This window comes from Exophiala viscosa, assembly GCF_022695815.1.
Source record: "Exophiala viscosa unplaced genomic scaffold EDD37scaffold_4, whole genome shotgun sequence".
NCBI classification, from domain to species: domain Eukaryota; kingdom Fungi; phylum Ascomycota; class Eurotiomycetes; order Chaetothyriales; family Herpotrichiellaceae; genus Exophiala; species Exophiala viscosa.
This window is the reverse complement of record NW_026944356.1, coordinates 1,638,929-1,657,559: the sequence shown is the minus strand read 5'-3', so window position 1 is coordinate 1,657,559 and position 18,631 is coordinate 1,638,929. Positions and strand designations below refer to the sequence as shown.

Sequence of the window (18,631 nt, the reverse complement as noted above, 5' to 3'; positions counted from 1 at the left end):
TCGCGGCCGTCAAGTAGAAGCTCTCTCCCGTGGTTGGCCTTCAAGGACGAAATCCATCGGTCCTGCAAGACGCAGGACAAGATTAGTGCTCAGTCCTTGATAGATTAGAATCACTTACAGTCCCTAGACTCAATTTGAAAGCTCCCTCAACTGTGTCTGGTTTGTGCGTCTCCAGTTTTGCCTGTCCTTTGATCAGTGATCAAATATTCGATCAAACCACCCCTGCTTGTGATAGACCTGCTTGAGCGGTCTTAGGGCGCTCCGTCTCAGCAACGTCCCCAGGAGCAAATATTTGACTATGCCTTGACAGCTCAAGCGTTGGCCCTGTAAGGATCCTACCGGTCGTACCTGAAACAGCAGAGGGGGCCAATCGCTCCATCTGCGAAGTATTAGGTCTCTGACCTGCGCATGGTATCTGTCCACGCAAAGAGCGAATAATATTTAGCCATGTGACGTCAAAAGAAGGCAATCAAGTGAAGAAAATGGAGTTTGAATTCCACCAAGTCAAAGTCATCGGCACGATCATCTTCAAACTGCAGCCTGGAGCTTTCCTTGCCGGTGTCCGCCGCATCCGGCAGAGAATGAAGCTCCCCAAGAAAGGTCATGACTCCCATGTTTCTCACAGCTTTCGCAGCGTATTATTGGCCTCTTTCACCAAACTCAGAGAGCACGCGAGAGTGACCGCGGAAGAGAGAGACGGATTTCTTGGGGTAGATGCTCCTGATGTCGGTCGACATTTGAACCCCAACTGGACGTCCTCCGATGATAGCAATGCGTTCGGCTATGAAGATTCGAGCTTGCACTGCTTGCAGCTCATCACAGCCGGCCGTCTTTGTTGTGGACCGGAGGATTGCTGGGCTGGGTCGAGTTGCTCCTGTCGCGATCGCAAGGAAGTCAAAGCCTACACTTTCTCCGGGTCTGAGCTGCTCTTTATCATACGTGATCTCTGAGACAGTGTCCTGGACGTGCTCGAAGATACCTTGTGGGCATCTAGAAGCCAGGTGGGAATAAGGAACGAGCGCCCGTTCCTGTACACCGCGAACAATGGCGAAACAGGGGAAGTTGACGACGTAGTGGAAGTGTGAGATCGCTCGATAAGTATGACTCGATGGGTATTTGGAAGTGTATTGGCGAGACGCTGGGCTAGAAAGGCGCCAGAAAATGATCCTCCTACAACCACGACATTATTTGTTGGCTGGATGGCTCGATATGTCAATTTGTGATGTAGAGCACCTATCCGGTAACAGATCTCGGTCCATTGCAACTTGAACACGGTCGCGGTAAACAATTGATAGAACCTGATCTTGTCGCCCAGCGTGATTTCCATGCCTCGATCCTTGCGCGTCGTCTCACGGATGCAGTGTTCTTGCTCATAGACTCTGTCACGTATGATAGACAGATCAAGACGAATACTTATAGCTCCAAGGGTCCACATTCATCCCGATACCTCTCGACTTGATTAAACGGTTGTACAGGCACAACCCTTGCCATGGTTTCTGGGCACAAACAACTGTGCGAGCTTGACATGGCGTGGGTCTGCGATTCGTGAGGCTTTTTGCATTGGCTCTTGAAAAACCCACTATTACTATCTCCGAGTTACGTGTTGGCATTGTTGTGTCTACAAGACAGATCGGTATTGACCGTGGCATGCAACTGTATAAATTCTCCGGGATGTTTCTGAAGCAATTTGCATGATGGGACAAGGGCAAACTGTACTATCAAAGTATGGAGCAGCGCCTGTCAATCTGGATCCGCCTTGGTCGTCATCAAACGATAAGCTACGAGTGCTCGGAAGCATGATAACTCAGGGGTCACGGCAGCCCCACTGTGCAAACCATACGAAATACAGAGACTTCCCAGCCTCTGCCAGGCACCCGTCTTTTCACAGCTCTCGCGAAAAACGAAAAGGCAATTAAACATGACTGCAATAGGCTCTTGTGACCGACACATCCCCATCGCCTCGTCATTCCACATTGGAATGTCAATACATGAATCACCCTGTTCCCCGACCCTTCAGCTCCTGTGGTATGACCTAGCTGGTCGTTGCTCATCCAACTTTCTAGCACTGAATCTAGAAGTCGGGCCCAATTATCTTGGGGGAACTATTTAAGACATTGATGTGAAGGAACATGTCCTTCAGAAACACCCGGCACGAGCGGGGCAGTTCGATGTCTCCAGAACAGATACAGGGACTCGTCTCTCAAGGGTATGCCATTGTCATCATGGAAGACACAGTATTAAAGCTCGACACGTGGATGAAGTCTCATCCTGGCGGTGAAAAAGCAATTCTGCACCAAGTTGGTAAAGACGCCACAGTTGAGATCAATGCGTGCGTGACCTCAAACCCCCCAGCGAGGTAAGAAGCTGTTTGCTAAGTACTCGGGCTATCAGGTTCCACAATCCGACCACAAGGGCAGTCATGCAACGATATCAAATTGGCACAGTCCAATTACCATGGAAGAACTTGACTCCACCGATTCAAACAATGAATCTCCAATCGTCAGACGAGGCTGATCAGAGCCTGGTAGTCGACGACTGTGAGCAGCGCGTCGTCAAAGATCTCGGGTTTCCAGAACGGCCGGAAAAGCGAGTTGAATCTGACCATCCAGCTTCGTTGGGTCGCTCGACAACGCATGTCGTTGATAACGGAGCTCGCCAACCGCTGTCCCACATCGACGTTCAGACCAGAGAGACAATCGACTTGAAATGTGCTCACTATCCTGCGGTGGATGCTGGCACGCAAAAGATCATCATTGATAGATATCAAGTGCTTGAAGAAGAGCTACATGCAAGGGGCATCTACGATTGCAATTATAGTGCCTACGCCTTCGAAGCAGCGCGCTGTGCCTTCCTATTCGGCCTCATGCTTGTAGCGTTGAAGCATGGATGGTTAGTTCTCAGTGGAATATTCATGGGCTTTTTCTGGCAACAGCTAGTCTTTGCAGCACATGACGCCGGCCACAACGGGATCACCCATGACTATCGGATTGATTCATTGATCGCGCTGACCATCGCAAACCACCTTGGAGGTCTCTCCATGGGTTGGTGGAAGCAGAGCCACAACATCCACCACATAGTGACGAACGAACCAGAACACGATCCCGACATCCAACATTTACCCTTTTTCGCGATCTCGTCGGAATTTTTCGGTTCCATATATTCCACATACTACGAGCGTATCATGCAACATACGAACATGTCAAAGTACTTCCTGCCATATCAAGCATACTACTACTACCTTATACTTGCGCTTGGCCGGTTCAATCTTTATGCTCTTTCATGGGAGTACTTGATTCGTGGCCAAGGCCCGAGACAGGGTCCTGCGTGGTGGCATCGCTGGTATGAGATCTCTGGGCAACTCTTCTTCTGGACATGGTTCGGCTACTATCTCGTCTATAAAGGCATACCAACCGGTTCTGGCCGACTTGTCTTTGTCCTTACCAGTCATATGGTCACCATGCCGCTGCACGTCCAATTCACCCTTTCTCATTTCGCAATGGATACCAAGAATCTCGGGCCGCAAGAGAGCTTCCCACAGAAGATGCTGCGTTCAACAATGGACATCGATTGTCCTCCATGGCTGGACTTCTTTCATGGGGGCTTACAATTCCAGGCAGTCCACCATCTCTTTCCTCGCCTTCCGCGGCATAACCTCCGGGCAGCGTCGAAATTGGTCCAGCAGTTCTGTCGCGAAGTTGAGATACCATACGCGATGTACGGTTTTGTGGACGGTAACAAGGCTGTGCTGAGCCGTTTGGACGAGATCGGTGGGCAGGTTGCGATCATGGAGAAGTGCAGAAGAGTACTCGCGGAAGCACATCAGTCGTAGGAGGGATATTAGACCATTACAACGTAGGAACAGGCAACGGGTCCTGAGTATTTGGATCAAGAATGACGAGCCTCGTACATTATCACATCGTGTCCGACATCACGCATGAAATCACTTCACGTGAAGCCGACCGGGCCGTCATCCGCGTTAGCCGCCTGGTCGACGACACAAGAGTCAGACATGCCATCAGTCATTGGGTGGAAACAGGTTTAGCGCGCTGGATTATGTAACGGGGAGCCACTCACAGCACAAAAGGACCATCGGCAAGTCGGAGGCTTAATGCAAAGCAACCAATAGGCAATGTACTCGGTTAATATGCCAATCATCGTGATACTATTTTGGGCGCCTAATCTAAAGCGGCATTAGCTACGGCTGAACGCCGTTGACCTCACGCCTTTACTTCGTGCTTACATTATTATTGATTCCTCAAAAATGTTGGCATTGCCTCGCTCGTTCACCGTGAGCGAGAGTTAACAACTGCCGGGACCATGGAGCGCTCGCCCAGCCTTGTGTCAGATCCCACCACGGTCACCGCCCGCGCACGCGGTCGGCCTCGCAAGATTCGCTCCACAAAATGTTCGACTTGTGGCCAGGAGTTTTCCAAGATGGAGCATCTTCAGCGTCATGAGCGCGCACGTAGAGTTGCCCTGACCTAGATGACATTGGATGCAGTGATCTAACTTTTGTCACCAGACACCGGGGAACGACCCTTCTCCTGTCCACATTGCGACAAGCGGTTTTCACGGAGGTCAAGGTCCTATTGCTGTGCTGAGGATATCCACTAACATTCTGCTGCAGAGATGTGCTCAATCGCCATGCCCAAAAACATGAACCTCTGGCGGAAGAGCATGTCAAACCGTCCATGCTTCCTCACGAAGCACGGCAAGACTATCAGGAACCCGAGGACAGCCCCTTCCACGCGGAGCATCAACCAAGAAGAAAGTCACGTCCAGCAACGATTGACATGGATTCCATGAATCCTATCTTGAAGTCCCCTTCAGCCAATCTTGATCCCCCAACTGAATCATGGGACCAATCTGCAGGAATGCTGACACCTTCGACGGAGCCTGTTCAACATGCGTATTCCGACAAGATACCTTCAGCGAACAATAATGTTGATCTACAGATCTTCGAAACAGGGACCGATGCCATGGATACATCTTTCTTAGATGGCCTTGATTTCGACCTTGCGGGTGCCGACGACCCCAGATGGAACGCGCCCGACTTTGCAGCGTTCAACTTTGCATTTCCGACATGCTGGATCCCTAACCCAAGCCAACCCTCCCAGCCTACGTATGGAGTCGATTCGCTTCACACGCCGCGGGACGACATACCTGACGAGCGCTTTGACAGAGTGCGAAAATACTGGCCAACGGTCAAGACTGATGCTCAAATCAGTCGTCGAATATGGGATCAAGTCGTTACTCATCCCGAGGACAATATCTTCTCTCAGTCAGTATCGTCATTTGCCACTCCTTCAGTGGACGAGTCTTCTCTAGACTCAAAATGGAATTTCGGTGAAGCTTGCAGACTCCGGCTCATGGAAACGTTGGGGGTTTCCCTGGGCAGCCAAAATCCGAAATTTCCTTCCGCCAGCACATTAGACTTTAGCGTGGACTTGTTCTTCGTCCAATTCCACAAGTTCGTGCCGTGCATTCACGTTGCAACGTTTGATGCTAGCAAAACGCCTAGCATCCTGCTTCTGGCGATATGCATGGTGGGGTCCGCTATGATGAAAAGTCCAGCAGGGAATCAGTTTGTCGAGAACAACATGGTGGTAAGACCACAGCTGACACGCCAGCCATGGTTTTCCTTTCACACTGGGACACCTGCTAACATTGCGCATCAGAACCTGATTGCGCACTGTCGACAAGAACTCAAATCCATCCATTCACAGACTACAGCTGCCCCGATGCTGGCGGCTCTGGCAAGTTCCTATCTTACTATGATCCTAGCCTTGATAACAGTAAGATCTGAGTGCTAGACTCTATAGCTTCTGGACTGACGTAGAAAGGCAATGTTCGATACAGAGGCGTGTCAAAGTCTCTATGTCGAGACAATAGCAGTCAGTCGGTATCAATCATGCTGTTTTTCCCTACTGACAAGTGCTAGACAATGATCAGTCACGGCTTTTTCGGAGACAATAAGATCTCGATCCTGGCAAATGACTTCGATAATCAGGTTCTACATGACCGTTATAGCTGGAAAGCCTGGGGCCGAATCGAATCAATCAAGAGGTCAGTAAAGCAACCGGACACTAACACACGAGGCCTGGTGGCTGACTATCCCAAGGCTCGTGATCGCAATTGTGATGATTGACGCACTTTACTCTGATGCTTTGGACCTGGTCCCGGTCATTCCAACGAATATGTTCAACCTGTGCCTGCCCTCGGATGAGAAATTGTTCTACGCGGCATCTGAAACAGACTGGAGAAGAGCTTTGCAAGCCGGATGCGGCATTTCATCTTCGATCATCGAGTTCTCCGCTGATCGAGTCTCACTGTCATCTCGCAATTTGGGCATGAGCACCTGCGGCTTGCATGGCATCTTGTCCACTGTCTGGCTTCGGCAATCTGAGGCACATCATCGACTCATATCACGCAGTGACTTGTCAAGCCACCGATGGGGACTGGTACCTTACGAGGTGTACTCTACCGACCACTTTGCGAAGCCTCTCGCTCCGTTTCTGGTGAATGTGATGCAACGCCACGGAGACACACTCCAAAACCTGAATCCTCACTGTCTGATCATGTGGAATACCTTGTGCATGATGTTACTCGGCAATCCGTGGATGTTTGAGTTAGGAGCAGGTCGGCAGGGAGCGAAACCTGCAAAAGCAGCCCTGAATTGCATAGCGTCCTGGGCTGATACCCCCGCAGCTAGGCGAGCATGTGTTCATGCCGCACAAATATTCTGGATCTGCTCGAAAAGAAAGATTTCCGACAGCATGATGCTTCACTCGGAAACAGGGCTCTTCTTGTCAGCCCTCGTTCTCGGACTCTACGTGCTGGTTATTAGGACATCTGTTCAAGATGGATTGCGGCATGCTAGCTATGAACTTCTGACCGACTTGGACTGGAGACAGGTGGGAGACGTTGGTCTGGGAGGAACCACGCCTTACGGTAAAGTTCTCACTCCCTTGGCGGACTTTATTGCAAATGGTGGTAACCTTACGTTCTCCGGTATGCCTGTTTTCGGGGGATATTCTTCAGCGAGACGCATTCTTGTTCAGTTCGCGAATCTTCTCGAAGATGCTGGCATGTGGCGTGTCACGGAAACGTGCAGGATACTTCATATCATGGGTGATGTCCTGATGGAGAACGGCGTTGAGGAAAGTGCCAAAAGTGTTGCTCCATTCTACAGGTACGATACCCCTGTCTATGTGTTGCGGGACGAGACGTCTAAAGTGTCGCGATTTTCAGGAGATGACCGTGGCCGTGCCCACTTTTGATATCCTTTGCGGCAAGAAAGGCCTGAAGAGGCTCCTTCGATCTCGTCTGTACACTTCAAAATTGCATGTGATTGAAAGAGACAGCAGTGGAAGTCTCGGTCGACACAAGCTTATCACCTGGCATGACATGTAAGCCCGAACGAGGGGATTGTGGAGACGAAATACTCTGGTACCACAGACCAGCATGAGGTGCAGAGGAAAGCATGTACTTCCTTTCGCCTAGTAATGCTCCTTCGGCCCAACTCATGGGGCAATATTACCAAAGCATGGGGAAAGTGTGGAGGTATATTCTTAATGCACCAATGGTGACAGAGATATGCCGACTCCCGTCAGTGCTGTGGGTCTATTAATACTGATCCATGGGGGGGCCTCAACTTATGGCCGAGCCACCGTTCTGAGGTCTCGGGGATATCAGATTCACAAAAAGGCCACTTCGAGCATCCTCCTAGAGTGGGCGAGTGCTGTTAGTACTATCTTTCACAGAACGATGTCTTCAAAACGTGTTGTCGCTGTCCTGGGCGCGACTGGAGTCCAAGGCGGATCGGTAGTATTACTCAAGCCCTGTTGGGATACTGTGCTCACTGTAGCCTCAGATTGTTCGACATCTTTCAACACAACCTGAATACGACATCCGGGCTATCACCCGCAACCCTCTCGGCGAGGCAGCAAAGCAGCTGTCCGCCCTTCCAAATGTGTCAGTCGTCAAAGCCCATTTTGGGGATCCGGCGTCCTTGGTCGCGGCATTCGAAGGTGTCGAGGCTGTCTATGCCTTGACGAATTTTTATGACCCGGAGAACCAGGCCAACCCCCTTCAAGAATTGGAGCAAGGCATTGCCCTTGCGGACGCCGCCAAAGAAGCTGGAGTCCAGTTTTTCATCTGGTCTACAGTCCCCAGCGCTTTGCTTAGGATGAAGGGCAAGTTTCAGTCTACTCGTTTAGTCGAGAACAAGTTCTACGTCTCGGCGTACTTGAAACAGATCGAACTACCACACATTGACCTTTACCTTGGGTTCTACTACGACAACTGGATCAACTTTGGCCTTCTGTCGCTTGCATCCGATGGTACTATCGAGATTCTCCAGCCCATCTTGCAGCCCGAGACGAAGATCGGTATGGTCTGGACGGCACGCGATCTTGGTCCCACTGTCGACACGGTCCTCAAGAACTACCGCACTGCACCTCGACTTCTGAACGAAAACATATACTGCGTCGGTGGATACCACAGTACAGCAGACTTTGCACGAGAGCTCCAGAAACAGACTGGCAAGACGGTTCGGGTCGTTGGTGGCCCGACAACAGGGTTTCAGGATCTGGATACGATGTATGAGTACTATAACAGGCATAGCGTATATTCGGAGTTTACTTTGCCAAAGAAAGAAGCGCTGGAGTTGGGAATCAAGTTCCATACATTGGAGGATTATGTCAGGGAAGTTGCTGTGCCATATGTCCATAAGCTTGGCCAGGCACAGTAATTTGCCATGAACAATTACATGTAATACGGCAAAAGGTTATGAAGTAGCAATCACTGAGTTGAGCAAGTCCAAAGAATGAACATTTCTTGTGTGCATTAGGTCGATAAGTCCCCCCCTGGCACGGCGCTATGTCTCTGATCGGACCCATCAATGCCACATGAGGTCAAATAACTAGAAACCGCCACTTGGTCTAACGCGATGTCAGGACCGAATGACCCATCGCGGAAGGGAAAGTACCCGATTGGTCCACGCGGAGCTTTTCGTTCCTGGATGGAAGCACGGCGAAGGCTGGGAACATACGGAAGGTCTGAACAATGCATTGGAGCGCCTGCAGATACCGGCATTTCCATACTAAGTCCACATTGCGTATATCTGGCAAGGCTACAAAAGCCGGGACAGCACCTCACCTTTCACGAGTGTTTCCTCAATCTCCCAACCTCTTCACTTCAAGCACGAGGTGAACACACTGATCGATAGACCAGAAACAGCCTATCAATTCACAGAGTCTCAATCATGGCTACTCTTACTCATCCTGAATTCGACGCCACCACTGAAGGGTTCACAGTCGCTGCTGCCTTTGCATCATCCATCAAAGGTCGCACGATCCTCATTACTGGAGTCAACAAACTCGGAATAGGGTATACCACCGCGGAAGCATTTGCTTCTGAATCACCACGCCTCCTCATCCTTGCTGGCCGTTCCCCAGCCAAGGTCCAAGAATGCATCGATGCCTTGAGCCAGAAATACCCTGACGTGGAGTATCGACTGCTCCAAGTCGACCTCAGCTCAATTGAATCTGTCAGAAAGGCCGGTTCTACCGTCCTAAGCTGGGACGATGTCCCGACTATCGATCTTATCATCAACAACGCTGGCGTCATGGCGGTCCCAGAGCGGACGCTCAGCCCGGACGGCATCGAAATGCATCTCGCCACCAATCATGTTGGCCACTTCCTGTTGACGAACCTGATCATGCAAAAAGTCATCGCGGCCGCCAAAGGCAAAGCGCCAGGCACTGTCCGCATCGTCAACGTCAGCAGCATCGCAACTATGATCTCCGCTTTCCGCGATAGCGACCCGAATTTCACCAAATTGAATGCAGAGCTCCCGGACAACGAGAAAGCAGCTTTGGCAATGCTCAAAGCTGGGGGACTTCCGGCAGATGAAAGCAAGGCTTACATTCCCATGGTAGCCTATGGGCAGAGCAAGACTTGCAACATCTTGCACGCCGTCGGACTTGATAGGAGGTTGTACGAGAAGTATGGCATTGTGAGCGTCGCCTTGTATCCTGGAGACATGCGAAGTGAATTGATAAGACATACGGATCAGGAATGGTTGAAAGAGGCTCTGAAGAAGAGGGAGGCTGCAGGCCATCGTGTCAAGACACTGGAAGAGGGTTCAAGCACTACGCTCGTTGCCGCGTTGGACCCTAAACTGGACAAACCTGGAAATGGTTATTTTGTCACCAACTGTCAAGTTGGCACTACCCCGCCGGCTCCAAAGTATGCTGTCGATGAAGCAGAGGCGGACAAGCTGTGGGAAGCGAGTGAGTCTTGGGTCGGTGAGAAGTTTGCCTGGTAGAGGCTTCTGTAGAAATTGCTTTAGAAAAATGCCTCGTCCACTCCTTCCTCAATTGGGCATTAACCATGGTCATTTGTAATTGCGGATGGTCTCGTCGCTGTTAGGACCAGCTCGCCGCCCCGTTTGACCGCGCATGCATGTAAGAAGAGAGGTTTTTGTTCGCAAAAAAGGACGCGGTGCAACAAGCATAATTTATGATTCCAAGACGGATGTCGTTGGAAGAGCTTCAGCCGCGTATCTTTTTAGCCCCTGGAGCACCGACGCTGAAAAGCGAATCAGCGAGCCTACTTTGCGCGCCGACCACTGATGTCGTCGTCTATCAATTCCTCCCAAGGACTCTGCAGCATTGGGCGCCTAATGACCCGCGTCGGCATGTGATGCCACTAATGGATCAAATACCTTTGAGGCTCCATATCATTGGCCAAGCCTGTAGAGAGTCATTCCAGACAGACTGTTACGGCTTCCAGGCAACCTCGCCGTCACTCTGTCCCTTGATAATCTACATTCACAGCATCGGAGCCTTGCATCGACTCCTATTGCGAGCTTCTCAATCTCAGGGTATGCCGTCGCTACTGGACTGTCCCATCGACAAGTGGAACGTCTGACCCATCAATTGCGTACGACGATGACTCCGGTCGGAGTTCCCATGATTTCTTACCCACATTCTCAAGTGCCCCTGTGAGCTGCCAAGTCTGTCATGGCTCAACATAGCGAGTCGTCTTTGATCCGCGCTCGTCCGAATTGCCGCAAGGTCAAGACCGGTTGCCGAACATGCAAGTGAGTTAACTACTGCCCCGTTCCCCGCGCCAAAGGTACTTGCAAGGCTCATCCACACCAATAGGATCCGCAAGAAGAAATGCGATGAAGGCCGACCATCATGCCAGCGCTGTCTATCAACCGGCCGAATTTGCGATGGCTACGGTGTCTGGGGTGGAGGCAACAATCCATTCAAGCAGCACCCTTCGTCTCAAATCAGTCTCTTCACCGGAAAAGAACCAGGCCTAACGTCAAAATTGTCGTTGATTAGCCCGACAGCAGCTCAAAAGCTGTTCCCAATCCACACGGTATCGGCCGACGAGCATATCTGCATGGAATGGTTCATCCATCGGACGGCTACAAAACTTCCCGGCGCATTCGAGTCCGATTTCTGGACTACATTACTCCCTCAAGCCAGTTACTCGGAACCAGCGGTGCTCCACGCCATAATCACGCTAGCTTCAGTCCACAAGAGGCAAGTCCTTGATCTCAGCACGTGTGCCGACACTTCTGAATTGTTTGCCCTGCAACACTATACTCGCGCGACAGGCGATCTACGACGCAAAATCGAGACCAGGAGCAAGACTTCCACCCAGGTTGCATTGATTGCGTGCGCAATCTTCGTTCAACTCGAGTATCTGCGCGGATGCTACCAAACGGCACTGACTCATCTACGACATGGTCTCGTGTTGCTCGAAGACCAGGCCCGTGTCAGCAATGGCGACCACGTCAAGATCGAGCCCGGAATACTTCAAATATTTACGACCATGTTCATCCAAGCAAGACTGCTAGGACAAGACGTCGGTGGACCCCGTGCGCTTCTGACACTCTTGCAAGAAATCAAACCTGTCGACGGCGCGTTCCAGTCAGCCTGGCACACCAGACTAAGCCTGGAATATACGATCCTTCGGGTCTTCGACATGGTTGATCTAACCCAATCTTCGAGACATTCCAGTACTTCTTCCAGCGGACAATGTTGTCCCCCGGACTTCAACGTGTATGAATGCAGCACACTTCTTCTGATCGAGCTCGACACCTGGCTTGCAGCCTGTGAGTTGACTGTCGCCCAACTTCGAAAACTGCCACGGACCATCCCCACAGCTCTGGCCCTGTTCGGCATGAGACTTCTACACGTATATCGCACCGTGGCATGCATCATGATTGCGGACTGCACGTCGGCCATGAGCAGCCGCAGCAGAAGTGCTGAAAGGGACGCTGACGCTGCTACATCATCATCGTCATTGTCGTCATCATCACCACTGTCAACAGCAGCAGCAGCAGTCCAGTCAACTACTAGTACTAGTACTTCCTCCCAGGAGACAGGCTCAACCTCATGGCCGTCGCCAAAGCCTTACACCCCATCCACGACATCTTCCGAACCACCTCGTTTCCAAGCTCAGTCCTCATCAAGCACTACTAATACCGAACCTCTCTTCCAACTCATCAACGAAGAGTCCCGCACCCTCTACAAACTCGCCTACAACGCGTCGGTCAACCCTAGCATAGACAAGCACCGCAACAGACACGATTCCGGAGATAACTACAGCACATCAACCTCTATCGCGGACATGGGATGGATCGCACCACTGTACTTCACAGCGATACACGGTTCCACGCCAAATACCCGAAAAGAGGCCATCGACAGCCTCCATTGTTCGCTGCACAGGGAGGGCATATTCAACGCCACCCTTGTAACCAGTGTCGCTGAAAGAGTGCTTGAAATTGAGCAAGACGGGCACCACATCATCTGCCCGCCCGAAAGCGTGGCGAGAGACAGCGGCAATTATTGTCGCCCAGCTGAAGTGAGTTTGTCGCCGCCACCGCTGCCGCTAAAGTACAGAGTAAGCGATGTGCAGGTCGACTTGCCGGAAGGCCCTGATGGGATACTACTCTTGAACTACAGTATCTGCAGCAACGACTCGGATACCGACCCTTGGGTCAAGCGCCAAAGTGTATACAATCTAAGGACGGCTTGTTGGACAAGTGATTGTGAGATAGCGATATAGAAATGCCAACATAACCTCGTAAACAGGACGAGGCATTTCGGTATCACATAGCTAAGGGCCCTTCAATCCAACACTCTGTATCTGCCGGGTAGTGGTTCCGCTAGACTTACAAGCAATCTGAGAGGATGCATGCCCTCCGAATGTAAAACACAGCGCTGAAAGACCAGATTGGGATCCTGACGGCTGTCCCTCGACCTGATCGGGCTTCATCGCTTCCAGTGGTACCAATCTCATAAACCTTGTCAAGCTGCCCTTTCCTTTCCAGACCTCAATGGTCTAGACTCCTGGAAATTATGCAGCCGCTCTCCGATCAGGTACACTTCGTCACGAACCTTCACCCTCCAAGTCGCTACTTGTCGCTGCAACTCCAGGAAACCAAGCCAAGTGACCAGCAAGCACAATACCCCTGGGTAGGCCAATCGATACAAACGCATCTGAGCTTCGTGGTCATGAATGTGTGTAACAAGCATGATGGCTTTGGCATATACCAATGGGACGACCAGGAAAGCACCAAAGACCACGATGGCTGGCAAGACGAATGCACGGCTTGCAAGTGGCACGTCTGGCTTGAGGATGCCGTTGCGGGTGATGGCGCGCAAGGCCGTAGTGACTTGGGAAGTAGAGCCAGCATGATGCATGAACAGTCTCAGCAGTAGGCGAAGATAGAGTAACCCAATTGTCCACGATTGAAGGACATAAATCGTGGCTGCACGTTCACTCGCAGTAGGTGATACCTTCGGAGTCGCTTTCTCGTAGCCCATTTCCAGATAGGTGATGAGTGGGATATGAATATAAAGTTCCGTGATCATTGAGAGCAGGAGAGGAAGAACGACCGCGGTAAAAGTCCCGAGATATGCTAGGCCAAAAAAGTACCTCGTTGATGCAATGAATTGTGACCCGAACCATTCCGGAATCTTGGATTTGAGATACTTTGATGCTGGTCGTGCGTAAGCAATCAGGTAGCCCAACGCCGCTGATAGGTGAATGCCGATGGTGAATGCATACAAGTCGTTTGGTGGAAGAGCCGACTTCGAGAGAAACTGTATGACCTTTCGACCAAGCAAGAGCGGTCCTATGGTGAAAGAAACCCCTGTCGAGGCAGCAAAGAGCCACAACAAGAGAACAAAGGTAGTAATCCGAGCGCCAAAATTCGGCGGTAAGTATACCTTGGTAAAACGCGGATCTTTTTTACCATGATTTCCAAAGTAAGGATCAGGCAGGCCATCGACTCTTTCGTTCTGCTCGTTGACCTCAAGAAAGACCTGGTATCCTTTCGGAATCCGCACCGAATCTGATGCTGGAGCCCGAACATATGTTCCGTCCTTTTGCTGCTCACTGCTAAGAGCTTTGCCTGTGAAGAGACCCCAAAATCGATGAGGAGTGCTGTAGGTCTCTTCTTCGACCTTTTCCCCAAAAAGGAAATCTGTCAACCTCAGAGCCCCAGCACATCCTCGAAACCACCAGTTGTATATTGCTGAGATCTTTTTGGAGGGTTCGGCTTTTCGTATCACAAAGGGCAGCATGAAATTGTAGAATACAATGTCCACCGGGAAGGCCAATCTCGGTTCAGGTGTGGCCCACTGTATAGGCAGGACGTCGTCGACACAACTCAATGACCATACAACACCGCCGAGACACACAATGACCAGGGCTCCGTAGACCAGCGCCGAGAATGCAATTTTCCCCAACTGAGCCGGGACGGGTCGTTCCAGAACGTCCCGCACTGGATGAAATGTGGGATCGTCAGGATCCCGGATAAAATACAGAACGCCGGCTCGCATGATCTTTCGACATATTGATACAAACAACGCAAAATGAAACATATAGCAAGTTCCAATGAACCAGTGGATGAAGATGCCGGTAAAAGGTGCCCTCGCGATAAACGCAATTCGACCAGCGACGGTGGCATTGGCGAATAATGGCAAGAGTGCCAGATCCAGAAGAAGTCCGCAATATAGCGGAAAGACCAGCATTTCAATGCCGATAATAACGACAACTTTCATTACGCCTCCAGCCTGTCGGAGACAATCAGCGAGGTAGCCTTCGACTTTTTCATTATCTCTGAGGCCCATGACAAGATGAGCCAACTCCAGGCACAATATGCTGGCGGCCGCAAAGAAAGCGTAACCAATCATAATGGTGATGAACCGGTCCTCGATACTCCATTCGACCAATGACTTGTCGACCTGAAGGGAGACGTGAGGTTTAGAAGGCGTCAGCGTAAGTTCATCAGGGAGTCTGCGGACTGCCTCGATGATCGAGCGGAAAAGCTGTGCAGCTGCTGCTGGCCATTGACGAGATGTCTTGACAAATTCGGCCACCAGGCCGAGAACGACTCTAAAGGATGGAGGTTCATTCGAGAGAGAGTCCCAAGTTCCGACTACCGCCGATGACGTCCACCGTAGATTTTCACGGATGTGTGCTTTGATCGTGAGAAGAGCGTGATGGGATAACATGGAAAAGACTGGGAGATCAGGCCTGAGATCGAACAGAGCACCGGACAAGGTCTTTTCTATACGTGCACCACTCTTCTGACTGAGGTCCAGACTCAACCCCTCCAGAAATGCAGTATCCAGGATTCTCGGGATTGCAGGTACGACTGGGGATATGATGGCTTTGACGACCTTGAGTGGTTGGTTCAGAATGAAGCCAGCAAGGCCGGTAGTGAAGAGGACAACATCGACCACAACATCCGCACCTGTGGACAAGACAAAGAGAGGCGCCTTCATGACCATTGCCGGGTTGTGCATGAACAGGAGCGCAATCTTGCCCCAGACGTAAGGGCACCATACACTGGCTGTCAAAGTCACCGTGATCAGGAACAAGCTGAAGATGACATTCTGGACCATGCCAAAAATTGGACCTTCCATTCCGAGCAGTTCCAGAACCCCATCTAGGTCTTCTACGTCCTCTGCAGCATTCGGATCGTTCAAATCGACACCAAGGACGATGTTTGGTTGACGTGCCTCGGCAGGGGCTGGTGCTTCAATCTCGGGGAGAAGAGGTTGGAGAGCTTCCCGGTTGTGGTTTGGAACGAAAGGTGCCTCATCGAAGGGATCTTGAACAACGTGCTCGTCGTCGTGATGATGATGGATATCCCCATTAGGGCCATGTCGAGGTTCGGCCAGAATTTGAATATTTTCGAGGCCCTCAGTATTCCACAGCCATCTCGAAACTTTTCCCCAGACTGACAACCCTCGGGTGCCACTACTGGCTGGCTGATCGGCAGGAGTGGTAGCATTGCTGGCGCTGGCTGCTATCTCATTGTTCTCGGTCGCCCGATCGGATTCACTCGAATCAGGCGTCGGAATAGGAACACCTTCTGAATCGGTATCCTCCGTAGGAGGCATTGGCTCCTCGCTACCGTGTTCGCCCACCATCGTGACATCACCTGCGAAGGAGACGCGGCGATCATGGCCATGCGCAGGCGTCGATGAAGAAGTTTCCATTGACTCAGCATGAATCCGATCCAAGTGTTCTGAAGTGAAGAACTCAGGGTCGCCATTGGCCGTGGAGTCCTGGAAATATACGGGAAATCTCTCCCTTTCAGGTACATCACTCCCCGACGAAACTCCGAATGCTCGCTCGACAAGAATAGAATTGCTCAGACTCTGATCGGATATACCATTGCTCTCCCCTAGTGCGGGTTCGTCGTTGTCCAAGCCCGGAGTGCTGCTACGATCGTCCTCTAGACTTTGGGACCTCACAGGTAGGTCGGCTCGCTCCAAGCCATTCCCTCTGACACGTAGAATGTTGTTGTCTGACACAACTCGGCGTAGCCTTGGGTCGGGATTTTCACCTGGTACGAGATCTTGAGCATCAGCCCCGGTTGGGTGATCTGCGTCCACAGGAGGATTTGCCGGCTGTTCTGCACCCTGAGCCTGAGGTTCTGGAGCAGCAAAATCGGCAAGATCAGGATCTGGCATGTTCAGATTTGGTTGTTGATTTATGACCCACTCCCTAATGAGGAACACAAGAATGAATGCAGTAACCAGGAAGACACATATCAATTGGCCTTCCACAATATCGATGATTGTGCCATTGATAGCAGGAGATTTGGACAAGGTGCCGAAGAAGTGGACGTTAGATAAGAGGGAGGGCGGTCGATTCGAAGTCTGTACCGTTGAGGTCATGTTGGAAGAGATGGCCTCCTCGGTGTTTGAAGGAGCTAGAGGCATAAACAAGGAGAGTATCAATTGCAATAGCCTTCCAATCAAACCCTGACTGAGGAAAGCCCGAGCAATATCGGCCAGCGAGAGCTGCATGGGAGGAAAGACCAGTTTAATGCGTTCAAGGTATTCTGGCATTGTGAAGTTGGCGGCAAACGTTCGGACAGGTATTGAAGCGGTGGAGGTACCACTGGCAAGGACATCAGTGGACAGATGCGACTCCATCTCCTCCCATGTGCCATCTGCAAACCATATCATGCCTCGCCATACTTGTCGGATGCACCATGGCAGGCAACACACCCAAATCAGGGCCACGATTGTATAGCGGATCCAACGTGCGAGAGACTTGAAACCGTGTCGTGCGAGTTGGCGGACAAAGAGAGGAAGGGGCAGTGTGGCTGGCATGGAACGATCGTAGAGTTTTGTGAAGCGAAAAGATGTCTTGCATAGCTCGCAGTATTTCTTCTGGGAATGAGAAAGCCATTCCATCAAACATTCTTGGTGGACGAATTTGATGCTCCCACTGCATTTGCAAGGGTAGTATAATGGTTGTTCGGGAGAGCCTTCACCTCGACAAATCCGACAATAGTCCTGGCCTTCTTCATATTGATTGTCGGGTCTGGACTTGTCTAGACGAAGGCCCGATGGACGTCTCTCGTGGGTGTTGACCGACATCGTGCCTGACGTGGGGGAGCATCAAGTCTAAACGGTAGAGAGATGTTTGCATTTCGAGGGGGTCATGAAGTCATGGTGAGAGAATAAAGGCACCAAGACATGAGGACAGTACCGGAATGTAGGTCGGTGGGAGTAAAGGATGAGGAAGATGTAAATTGACGGATTGATGGAAGGAAGGTACAACAATGATGATGGTCACGCAGGCAGTGGTGACAAATATGCTGAAACGGACATCAGAGTGGAAATGGCAGTCAGTGGCTTCGGTTCCCCAGACCAGGTGCAGGTGCAGGTGCAGGTGAAGGCACAGGCACAAGAATGGGAGCGCAGTCACGTGCGGATTATGGTTATGGTTATGGTTATGGTTACGATACGGGGGCAGGCAGAGCGTACAAGCATCTCATAGGCACCGCAGGCGGCAACCGCTTCCTATCGTGAGGCTTTCGTGAACAAGAAGATGAAGTCAACCAACTCCAACGCGCAATTTGTGGCCTATAATTTACATCATCTCACTGATTGAAACATCTTGTTGTTTTCATGTGCATCAGACAGATCGTAGATGCTGCTTGTCGATCCTGTCTGTAGGCAGTAATAAGGAAAGAGAACCTTGAGTACCTTCTCAGCCACCATAAACACTGGAGTCCTGCCTTATCAGTCACGCCATCCTATCACCGGTCGCCGTCCCAGCTTTTTGGCCT

At 51.1% G+C, this 18,631-nt stretch overlaps 7 protein-coding genes across 7 annotated transcripts; 5 read left to right on the top strand and 2 right to left on the bottom strand.

Moving 5' to 3' along the window:
* Positions 1–545: 545 nt before the first annotated feature.
* Positions 546–1,756, bottom strand: EDD37DRAFT_629206 (uncharacterized protein). The gene is made up of 2 exons (XM_062816497.1): positions 1,234–1,756; positions 546–1,170 (listed from the first exon to the last, which is right to left on the bottom strand). The coding sequence occupies exons 1-2, from the start codon at positions 1,257–1,259 to the stop codon at positions 639–641; spliced, it is 558 nt and encodes a 185-aa protein (XP_062671154.1). The 5' UTR covers positions 1,260–1,756; the 3' UTR covers positions 546–638.
* A 142-nt stretch (positions 1,757–1,898) lies between these two features.
* Positions 1,899–3,978, top strand: EDD37DRAFT_629204 (fatty acid desaturase-domain-containing protein). Its single transcript, XM_062816496.1, has 2 exons — positions 1,899–2,329; positions 2,392–3,978. The coding sequence occupies exons 1-2, from the start codon at positions 2,130–2,132 to the stop codon at positions 3,827–3,829; spliced, it is 1,638 nt and encodes a 545-aa protein (XP_062671153.1). The 5' UTR covers positions 1,899–2,129; the 3' UTR covers positions 3,830–3,978.
* Positions 3,979–4,239: 261 nt separating this feature from the next.
* On the top strand, positions 4,240–7,427 carry EDD37DRAFT_381912 (uncharacterized protein). The gene is made up of 8 exons (XM_062812109.1): positions 4,240–4,465; positions 4,523–4,577; positions 4,628–5,606; positions 5,679–5,795; positions 5,844–5,894; positions 5,942–6,066; positions 6,122–7,192; positions 7,252–7,427. The coding sequence occupies exons 1-8, from the start codon at positions 4,318–4,320 to the stop codon at positions 7,256–7,258; spliced, it is 2,553 nt and encodes an 850-aa protein (XP_062671152.1). The 5' UTR covers positions 4,240–4,317; the 3' UTR covers positions 7,259–7,427.
* A 340-nt stretch (positions 7,428–7,767) lies between these two features.
* EDD37DRAFT_649590 (uncharacterized protein) lies at positions 7,768–8,752 on the top strand (the record flags this gene model as incomplete). Its single annotated transcript, XM_062818149.1, has 2 exons — positions 7,768–7,824; positions 7,874–8,752. 2 exons carry the CDS (start codon positions 7,768–7,770, stop codon positions 8,750–8,752), a joined length of 936 nt encoding a protein of 311 aa, XP_062671151.1.
* Positions 8,753–9,057: 305 nt separating this feature from the next.
* Positions 9,058–10,679, top strand: EDD37DRAFT_381863 (uncharacterized protein). Its single transcript, XM_062812108.1, has one exon. It carries the CDS (start codon positions 9,266–9,268, stop codon positions 10,328–10,330), a length of 1,065 nt encoding a protein of 354 aa, XP_062671150.1. The 5' UTR covers positions 9,058–9,265; the 3' UTR covers positions 10,331–10,679.
* Positions 10,680–11,027: 348 nt separating this feature from the next.
* EDD37DRAFT_649588 (uncharacterized protein) lies at positions 11,028–13,073 on the top strand (the record flags this gene model as incomplete). The annotated part of the gene is made up of 3 exons (XM_062818148.1): positions 11,028–11,107; positions 11,172–12,927; positions 12,990–13,073. The coding sequence occupies 3 exons, from the start codon at positions 11,028–11,030 to the stop codon at positions 13,071–13,073; spliced, it is 1,920 nt and encodes a 639-aa protein (XP_062671149.1).
* A 140-nt stretch (positions 13,074–13,213) lies between these two features.
* Positions 13,214–18,263, bottom strand: EDD37DRAFT_381858 (E3 ubiquitin-protein ligase MARCH6). The gene has a single exon (XM_062812107.1). It carries the CDS (start codon positions 17,934–17,936, stop codon positions 13,335–13,337), a length of 4,602 nt encoding a protein of 1,533 aa, XP_062671148.1. The 5' UTR covers positions 17,937–18,263; the 3' UTR covers positions 13,214–13,334.
* Positions 18,264–18,631: the final 368 nt, after the last annotated feature.

What these genes read in the sequence shown, in the direction of transcription:
- EDD37DRAFT_381912 (XM_062812109.1), top strand. Translation starts at nt 4,318, where the DNA reads ATGGAGCGCTCGCCCAGCCTTGTGTCAGATCCCACCACGGTCACCGCC. An exon ending in TTGTCGAGAACAACATGGTG is followed by an intron (nt 5,607 to 5,678) that starts GTAAGACCACAG and finishes ATTGCGCATCAG; the next exon opens with AACCTGATTGCGCACTGTCG. An exon ending in CGAATCGAATCAATCAAGAG is followed by an intron (nt 6,067 to 6,121) that starts GTCAGTAAAGCA and finishes GACTATCCCAAG; the next exon opens with GCTCGTGATCGCAATTGTGA.
- EDD37DRAFT_629206 (XM_062816497.1), bottom strand. Translation starts at nt 1,259, where the DNA reads ATGGACCGAGATCTGTTACCGGATAG. An exon ending in CGAGATCTGTTACCGGATAG is followed by an intron (nt 1,171 to 1,233) that starts GTGCTCTACATC and finishes TCGTGGTTGTAG; the next exon opens with GAGGATCATTTTCTGGCGCC.
- EDD37DRAFT_629204 (XM_062816496.1), top strand. Translation starts at nt 2,130, where the DNA reads ATGTCCTTCAGAAACACCCGGCACGAGCGGGGCAGTTCGATGTCTCCA. An exon ending in GCCACAGTTGAGATCAATGC is followed by an intron (nt 2,330 to 2,391) that starts GTGCGTGACCTC and finishes TCGGGCTATCAG; the next exon opens with GTTCCACAATCCGACCACAA.
- EDD37DRAFT_381858 (XM_062812107.1), bottom strand. Translation starts at nt 17,936, where the DNA reads ATGTCGGTCAACACCCACGAGAGACGTCCATCGGGCCTTCGTCTAGAC.
- EDD37DRAFT_381863 (XM_062812108.1), top strand. Translation starts at nt 9,266, where the DNA reads ATGGCTACTCTTACTCATCCTGAATTCGACGCCACCACTGAAGGGTTC.